Source organism: Neomonachus schauinslandi, chromosome 14, assembly GCF_002201575.2.
Source record: "Neomonachus schauinslandi chromosome 14, ASM220157v2, whole genome shotgun sequence".
Classification (NCBI taxonomy): domain Eukaryota; kingdom Metazoa; phylum Chordata; class Mammalia; order Carnivora; family Phocidae; genus Neomonachus; species Neomonachus schauinslandi.
The window spans coordinates 66,277,827-66,286,845 of NC_058416.1; the positions used below are offsets into that span (position 1 = coordinate 66,277,827).

At 60.2% G+C, this 9,019-nt stretch overlaps 1 protein-coding gene across 4 annotated transcripts in view; it reads right to left on the minus strand.

Moving 5' to 3' along the window:
• Positions 1 to 903: 903 nt before the first annotated feature.
• Positions 904 to 9,019, minus strand: part of TOP3B (DNA topoisomerase III beta) — a 22,532-nt gene continuing 14,416 nt past the window's right edge. For 3 of the 4 annotated variants that reach the window (XM_044921151.1, XM_044921148.1, XM_044921150.1), the window contains 9 exons: positions 7,448 to 7,602; positions 7,211 to 7,316; positions 6,333 to 6,479; positions 6,013 to 6,186; positions 4,610 to 4,738; positions 3,977 to 4,126; positions 3,505 to 3,605; positions 2,496 to 2,697; positions 967 to 1,532 (listed from right to left, as the gene is read on the minus strand). In XM_044921151.1, the coding sequence (XP_044777086.1) occupies positions 1,051 to 1,532; positions 2,496 to 2,697; positions 3,505 to 3,605; positions 3,977 to 4,126; positions 4,610 to 4,738; positions 6,013 to 6,186; positions 6,333 to 6,479; positions 7,211 to 7,316; positions 7,448 to 7,602 (1,646 nt within the window). In that variant the 3' untranslated portion in view covers positions 967 to 1,050. Of the gene's footprint in view, positions 1,533 to 2,495; positions 2,698 to 3,504; positions 3,606 to 3,976; positions 4,127 to 4,609; positions 4,739 to 6,012; positions 6,187 to 6,332; positions 6,480 to 7,210; positions 7,317 to 7,447; positions 7,603 to 9,019 lie in introns of all 4 variants that reach the window. The other variant, XM_044921149.1, reaches the window with a different exon arrangement.

Genomic DNA, 9,019 nt, shown 5'->3' on the forward strand with positions numbered 1-9,019 from the left:
ATCGTCACCTCCCCAGCTCACTGCATATTTTCTTTGAACTTCTAGAGTGCTTCCACAGTGTTCCAGGGACACCCAGGTTGGTTTGCTGGGGCCTCCCAGAAGAGGGAGACTGGAGGGTGCTGTGCCTGCTTGGAATGCTGGGTGGTCACAGATTTATTGATGGAAGCTCTTCTCAGAGCCTCAAACATTCCAGTACCTGCTACCCAGATGGGGAGTCCTCGTGCAAAACGTCTCTGACCTGCCCCTCACAGAGGTGTGGCGCCACACTGCTTGGAAAGCTGTTTTACCACCAGCCCGCGAAGGCCAGAGTGGGAAGGGTGGCAGGTGCAGTGCAGCCCACAGGGCCGTCTGGCTGAATGATTCTCTTCTAAATCGGGCATGCAGACGGCTTCCGTGGGGCTCCCTGCGGCTCAGCATGGCACCCTGGCCCAGCTCCTTCGAGGAAGTGGCTGGCCTGCCTCTGTCTGGGACAATAAGGGCTCGTGGGAGAACAGGAATCAGGACAGGCCCTGGGAGGGCGCCAGAGTCGCATGCACCACACACAGACCTGCTCAGAGCCGCCCTCTGACCCCAAGCAGTGGGCTGCGGGGATGGCCAAGGTCCAGTGAAGACTTCTTTCAGCCCTGCCTCCTCCCACAGGCCGCCCTCCTATGACATCTGCCTGGGATGACAGGCGGTTGGGGCCTTCCTTTCTTCCTTGCCTTGCAGACGTCGGGACGCCTCCTGCTTGCGCACACAGCTACTGTGCTGTCCCACACATACTGAAGAAAGGTGTGAGCCTTGGACAGGGCTCAATCCCCCTTCCTACACTTGGTGGCCTCCCAACAGGCAGCACCGTGGTGTGGGCTGAGCAAGGGCACTCAGGTGGTGTGTGCAGAATGGAGGGAGAGGTGGGGTAGGGAGACTGGGAAGGGCAGGGAGGACACCATAACCCTCTGGCTCCAGTGAAAGGTCCTGAGCTGTTTGCTTTGGAGAAGACAAAATGCATTTTAATGATTTCCATGGCCCATGGGACACCTGGGTGGAGCCTGGTGAGGGACTGCGGGGCCATCATACAAAGTAGGCAGCCAGGGCTGACATCTTGTCCTTGGGCCGCCTGGCGCTGGGCCTCCCGGGGGGCCGCCGGCCCCGGGCCCGCCCTCGGCCCTGCCTCCTCCCTGGCCCACCGCGGTGCATGGGGTGGCAGGAGGCCGCGTGCTTCAGCTCCACGAGCTCCTGGAAGATGGGGTCGCAGAAGACACAGCCCGTGTGCTGGGTCTCGTTGCCCGGGAGCGGGGACTTGGCCTTGTTGAAGTCCACAGCAAGCAGGGCAGCCTCGCAGCTGCCGCAGGTGTCGGCCGACACGCGCACTCGGTAGGCGTTCTCGAAGCAGTGCGCCACCACATTGCACTTGTTGCAGGCCACCTTCCACTTGGGGCCTGAGGTGGGGTCCAGCACCAGCACGCCGCTCTCGCATTCCACACACTGGCCGATGCCCAGCATGCTCAGCGAGTGCTGGCAGGTGGGGTGCGTGCACTCATTGCAGCCCATGCCTGGTGGGGAAAGGGCAGCCTGATGCGCACCCCCAGCCCCGCCCACCGCCCCCAGGGGCCTTCTCCAGGGCCTCACGGTCCAGACCCCTCATCCCAGCAGAAAGCGTTCCTCTCGGCCTTGTACACCCTGGCTCTGGATTCCCCTGCTGCCACTGCCCCTGCTTCTCTGCTTATCTAAAACCTCCTCAACCTCTGAGTGCCAACCCCCCAATCATTTCCAGAAGGCCTTCCTGGTGGCCTCCAGCCAGGTTCAATCTCCCCTTCACTTTGTTTCCACAGCTCATTATGCCACTGAGTCACACGGGGCCGTCGGCTTCCCTGGAAGCTGCTGGAGGGCAGGGAAGGACCTCAGTGACCCCAGCAGCTCAAAGGCAGACTGTCCCTGCCTCACAGGTGAGACTTGAGTCAGGAGAGGTGAATTGAGACCCCTGAGGGCTCCCGAGACCCCCAGATGAAAGTGGGTAGATGCCTCTCGCTGTGCCTCGCTCCTGTCTATAGCATGGGGTGTAAAAGAGACGGCACAGGCCAGGGTGAGTGTGCTGGGCCCTGGGCCCCCTCTAGACTCTCGGTCCCACCTGGACACATGCTCTCCTTTCTCCAGTAATAACCGTGAGGAGAGAGAACAGTGGTGGACGCTGACTGAGGGCGCACCCCTTGCCAGGAGGGGTCCCCCAGCCTGCTGCATCCTCTCACTCACCCTAGCCTGGGAGGGGGCACAGCACGCCTACTGCCCAGATCCCGAATGAGCTGACTGTAGGTGCCCACTTGATTCTGACCAGCATGGAGAGGGGCAGACGGCTGGCTCCGCCTCAGCAGGGCCCAAATCCACCCCAGGTCTCCTACCCCCACGCCGGCGAGGGGGCCGGGGCCAGGGAGGGGCCCCTCAGAGGCCAGCATGGTGTGGGGCAGGGGCAGGGCCTGTCTCCGGAGGGAGCAGCCGAGGCCCAGAGACACGGCACTCACCTTTCTTCATGTCTCGGAAGGGCGGGTGGTTGGAGCAGTAGGGGCACAGTGGGTAGCTCTTGCCCCGAGAGCCCGATGACCACAGGACCAGCTCGAAGTCATCCAGCGGGCACCGGAGCTCCTTGTAGAGCTTGATGGTGCCGTTCTGGGGGAGGGTGTAGGTCTCGTCACAGTGCGAGCAGTGCAGGCGGCTCGGCTTGGCCTGCAGTAACACCAGGGAGGGGGTTCGGGGTCACCGAGGCCACCAACTCTCCTGTCCACCCTCACTCTCATAATACCGAAGTAACCAGTAACGTGATACGTAACGCATGTAACACGTAACCTGTAACATATGCTACACAACACAGACTATGGAACATGTAACGAGTCATGCATAACATGGTATGTGATACAGAAAATGTAACATGTAATACATAATACATGACACATGTATACCATATACACAGCCTAATACACTGTTTATACAACACACGAATACTATGTAACACAAAATACTAACGCATAATGCATAATACCTATGTATACCTCCGCAGATAATGGCAGAATACAGACCTATGTGATACACGTGTCACATGTAATCTGTAACGCGTAACACATAATACATAATGCATAACGTGGAACGCGCTGCCAGGCAACAACCTCTCAGGCAAGGACCCCTGGCCACGAGTCTCAGGACACCTGCTGCACGCGTGAAGAAAAGCAGTTCTAAATTCCCCGTGTGTATATGAACATCCAGGACAGCAAATAAGGTGTTGTTGGGAAAGAATGGACAATGCGTTTAAGCGGCCTCACAGCTTACATGCTCCTGGGGTCAGGGGCACACTGTGGGTGTTTGTGGGCAAGGCTGCGGTAGGCCTCTCAAGCGTGTGTGACCACCAGGACCAAGACTATTATTCCTGTAGGACTGAAGATAAAGCAGAGGCCTCCAGAGGTGACAAGACTTGCCCAAGCCTGCGCACAATGGTGCCAGAGGCCAGAAGGGGCGGCCACAGCCCTTCACCCCACTTACCTGAATGTACTTCATGAACCGGTGGCACTTCCCGCAGCGGGACAGGGGCTTGCCCGTGGCCGCCAGGGGCGAAAAAGACACCTCCATCAGCTCGTCCATGCCTGAGGGCAAGCAGTGCAGGGAAGAGTCACATCCTCCGGGCCCGGCAGCCCACCTCCACCTTGGACAGGTGGGTGGAGGGGAGGCCCCCGTGAGTGGGCAAGGATCGGAGTGAGCGCGTCTCTATCCCCAAGGGTGCAGGGATCATGGGAAGGCAGAGCTGCAGCCGCATTGGTCACCTGAGCCAGGTACCTCGCGTGTGTTGTTGAGATGCCCACTCTTTAACCCCCATGATGATGAGGATGGCCCAGCAGTGAGGCGCCACTGCCTCGTCCTCCCAACGGAGCCCCAGAGCCTGGAGCCCAGATCTGGATGCTGGTCCCGCACGGCCATGGCGGCCCTGGCCCAGGGGTAGGGAAGAGGCAGGCCTCACCGGCGATAGAGTCCACGAAGTAGTGGAACTTCCTCTTGAAGACGTCCAGTGTGTGGCCCAGGACCTGGCGGTAGTCGGCCTTGCCCTGGGCGATCAGGTTCAGCTGCTTCTCGACCGCACTGCGGATGGTGGGGAGCACCAGCTCCGCATCTGCGGGGGGAGGGGGGGGTTAGGTGCCACTGTGAGCACTCGCACTGAGGGGCTGTGGCCGCCCCCTGGCCAGAGCAGGCTGGAGTCCTGTGACCCCAGGCCTTTCCTGATCTCCTACCCAGAAAATCCTGCGTGGAGTGGCCAGGGACATCCTGTCTCTAGGACGGTGTCACAGTTCCTGGGAGTCCTCGGGCCAGGCCTGTGCTCTGACATCTCCCCTGGTCCCCTGGGAACCTCTCGGGGACAGAGCAGACAGCTCCACAAGGAGGACCTGGGCCCCACCAGGAGCCGGTCTGTGGGGAAGAGCCCCCCGCACCCCCCCTTTTGGATCCTTTGCACATGACCATTCATGCATCAACCACACAGAGCCCCTACTGGGGCACGTCCTCAGAGGGGCCGTGTAGCACCCTCGCAGTGCGAGTTTATTGGCCCGGCAGAGGCTGTGGGCCGATAAACGCAGCGCCACAGCTCAGCCAGACTCACCGATCTTGTAGTAGCCGTGCACCAGGACGATGCCCAGGTTGGTGGGTCTGAGCCGGCGCCCACTCTCCACAGTGACATAGTTGCGCTGACAGATGTTGTTGATGTGCACGGGGATGCTGGCGTCCGTCCCTGAAACACATGGCAAGGCCCCGGGCTTCCTCGGGCTGCGCCCGTCACGCTGCAGGCTCCATGTCTGCCCCCACCCACCACGCAGGCCCTGGTTCTCAGCCCTTTCCCCTCTGTTTTTGGCCAGCACTGTGCGGGACACCACAGTGTGTGTTTCGAGAATGGTCTTATGAATCAAAAAATGGTCCTCCCAGCGCCAGCGCTCGGTGCTTAATCCCCCTCTACGGACAACAGGGGCTCATAGAGATTAAGGAACTCTGCCAACATCATGGGAGCTCATTCTACCTGCCCCTCACACCTGGGAAATGTGACCTCCTCGGCCTCTCCTGCCTCGATGCTGAGACACTCGACCCTTCTAGAACCAGGGCTCAAGACCCCTGAACATGGAGGAACTCCCATGCTCGCTGCCAAATCGTCCCCTCTGAAACCTGCTCAGTATTGCCCACTTTCTGGCTCCTAGGTCCCTCGTGGTCAGTTTCCGGGGCGGCACCTCCCCCGGAGACCTTAGGGATGCTGCCCTTACTGCTTCGCCGTGCTGAGGAGCCTCCTTAGAGGTGCTCAGAGGCTGGGACCACCGAGGTACCACACTTGAAGGATGATGCTGGGACTGGGATCTGAACCAGCACACTACCCGCCGTGCCCACTGCATTCCTGCCACCCCTGGAGTGGCACCCCCTTCCCCCGGGGAAAGCGTCTTCACGCAGCCCTGGGGGCGCCCGGTCAACAGCGGCACTGTCATGTTCAGAAGGTCACATGAGCCCTCTTTGAGGACACAAATTCATTTTGGTCATGGGGTCTAGGGAGACATGGATGTCTTGTCAACAGGGAAGGAGAGAGGATGCTGGGGGAGCAGCACCCCCACCCCACAGCATCTATACCTGAGGACTCAGGGCAGCACCCACCGCAGGCACCCAGGCCCCTGGAAGAAGCAGGCTCAGCTCTCCAGCTGAGGCCACCACTGTCACTAGAAGCCTAGCCTCAGGTGAGACATCACCTGTCACGACTGTTAGTGATAGAGCCGAAACCAGGTACAGCAACCTGGACTGTTCGCAGCCTTCTAGAGCCTGGTCAGCTGGTGCAGCACATCAGGGAACAGGCAGTTCCCATCAGAGTGATCAGTGCCTGGGGAGCTGGCCACACCCTGGGCCCCGATTACCAGGTGCTGGGCACGGAGGGGTCACAGAGCAGCTCTGGAAGCACCGTCTCCTGGACCCCGGTCCTGGGATGGGGACCCTTGGGCCCGGGGCCTGGGCAGGCGGGAGGGCGGGTGCACCCACCGATGCCGTGCTTCTCCATGAGTGTGATGAGCTCAGCCTCCGTCAGGTAGTTGGGCGGGCTCGTCTGCTTCTCCAGCATCTTCATCTCACTCACGGGAAAGATATCGCCCCTCTGGCAGGTGGGCAGGCTCTCCTCCAGTGGTATGCTCTGCCAGGGCATGATCTCCGTGAAGCCTGGAGACACAGGGTGCTGTCACTCAGGGTCCCATCCCAGGCAGCCCAGGTCCAAGACACCGAGACCCCCTCCCCAGGTCCGATGGAGAACATTCTGTCCGTCTGTGGAGGTGTGGGAGGAGCCACACTGGGACCTGCAGTTCTACCTGGAGACATGACGGTTTTCCCTGTGCAGGTGAAGTGCTCGGGCCCGATTCGGAAGGAAATGGTGCTCTGGAGGTACCTGCAGTCGTAGCTAACCGTGGCGATGAAGTGTCTGGTGATGTACTCATACAGCCGCCAAGCCTCGCTCCCTGCAACGGACACGGAAGCTGGTCACCGGCCGGGGACTGGCTCTGAGGACCGCCCCCCGGCCAGCGCTCTCACTCCAGCAGCAGGGCCCTAGCTGTTGGCACGGGATGCCAGGGCTGGCCTGCACCGAAGCTCGAGAGAGGAGGAGGGGAAAGTGAGTCTCCCGGGCCGTGGCAGTTCCTTCACAGCTACGGCTCCCACCCCCCACCTCCCACCCCTGCTTTGAGGTGGGACTGCTCTTCAGGGCCTGGCCAGTCCGCAGCTAGGGACTTGCCACCGTCACTTCAAACTTGGGCTGTCCCCAGTGGCTCCTGTCTCTACCTCTCCCCTTCCCTGACTCCTCCCCCAGCCTTAATCAGGTGGGAAGCAGGCTGGGCCCTAGCACTCCCTGTCTCGCTTGGTCCTGTCCTGCTCCGTCCTTGCCCATCTGTCTCACCTTCCCACTCGCCTCCTGCGAGCAGCCTCCTGCACCCTGCACTCAGGCACGCCACCACACAACTGCCGCCACTTCACTTCTGTCCTGTCCCTCGGCCACAGAACACAACTTTCAGGTGACCCCCTCTGCCACAGCCAGGGGCAGGTGGGGGAGGGAGGGAGCTTCCATATTGCCAACGGGGCCTGACACCATCCAAAGGTGCCATGTAGCTTCCCACCCAGAAGCTTGGAGAGAGTGTGTGTGTGCGTGTGCTTGTGCGTGTGTGTGTATGTATGTGTTGGGGGGAGTGCCCAATACCTAATTCGGCCTCTGTGGCAGACCTCATGGGGGTGATGGGGGGATGGTCGCCAGCGTCATGGCCCTTCCGTGGCCGATTGATACCTTCTGCTAACAAGCGCTTTACCTGAGGGAGAGAAGACAAGGTGGTGTGAGTCCTGTCTGCGGAGGGAGCCAGCACCAGTTTTGGGTTTGGCCAAAGAGCCTGGGCTGGGTCCCAAGACCCTGGCAACAAGTGTGCCCAGTGGCTCTGCTCACCGTGTCGGCCCAGTAGGGGTGGTTGGCCTGCTGCCGCAGAGGGCCCTTCAGGTCAAAGTTCTCGGGGTAGTGGGTGGTCTCAGTCCGCGGGTAGCTGATGTAACCTTGTGTGTAGAGCCGCTCGGCGGTCTGCATGGCATGCTGTGGCCCCATGCCTGCGACAGAGGGCAGGCTCAGCTGGACCAGAATGCTGGGGATGGCCAGGTCCCTGCCCAGGGGCCTGGGCACTCAGGCTCCCCACCAAAGGCGGCCAGGGCCTCCTGGTAGGTGAGGAAGGCTCTGGGTGGGCACCGCGAGCGCACGGAGCTGCTGGCCAGGCACCTGTGCCCGGGCAGCATCCTCCAAGGCCGAGGTCCTGAACCGGTGAGGTGGACCCAGGATGGGGACACACCACAGTGTCACCCTCATGACATGGCTATGCCGATTAAATGTGGCCTGCAGAGTGCCGATGTCACACACTCTGGCCATGGTGCGCATGAGGTCTGCCTCAGGGTTGGCTGATGTCCCACTATGAGAGCAGAATTAGCACACGCCCCCCCCCATTCTGAATCCCCTGGGTGTTTCTGTCCTTATGGCACTCCGGGACCACTGAGGGAGGGCTTGTCCTCCTGCTTCCCCTGACCAGCAGAGGCTGGCCCTCAGCTGTCGGTCACTCGGTGTCATCGTTGTCCTCTGAGGATCCCTGAAGGTGACACCCTGCGAGGACACTGCCCAGCTTCCTGGGGCCGCAGAGGCCACCAATACCTTGAGGGCAACAGCTGTCAGAGAAGGCCAACTTTCCAGTCCCCACCTTCTCACTACTGTGGAAACAAGGCTCAGAGAGGTTACGTCAACACTGGTCACACTTGCCCCTGCAGGAGACGGGCCTGGAGCGCCAACCTCCCACTCTTGGCCTCTCCCTGCACCAGGGAAGCTGCTGTGGGATGCTAACGCCAGGCTGCCCCTGTCGGGGAGTGGATTGCCTCTGCTCTTGTGAGGATGCACATTTCAATCATTTCATCCTCAGAACAACCAACTCCAGTGATGGTCGCCCTGTGTTCCTGTGAGGAAACTGAGGCTCCAGGACAAGAAAGAAAGTAGCCAAGCTGAGATCGGACCAGAGTTTGGGTCTGGAGCTGGACCTCCATGGTCTAATGCCTCTGAGGGGACTCCACTGAGCCCCCACAGGGGGTCCCTGACCATGGCCTTCCATGTACAGCCCAGGCAGCAGCTGCATGGATGTCTAGTAATACAAAATGGTCTGAGTTTTCCCCACATAAATTCAAAGAAGCTGTTGAATATTAACCAATTATCCTCTGAAATGGGATCCTCTCGCGTGTTTGTTAGTTTATTAGTTATTTTCACTCTGGAATTTAAGAGAAATGAACGCTGCATGAGGCTCAGATTCTCACTAAGCCTTACAAGACACTGCAGGTAGGCTGTTCCTTGGCACAGGTGAGCACAGAGGGAGTTACTCGTCACAGGTGAGCACAGAGCAAGGGGCCTCGTCACAGGTGAGCGAAGAGTGGGGGCGCTCGGCACAGGTGAGCACAGAGCAGGGGGCACTCGGCACAGGTGAGCACAGAGCAAGGG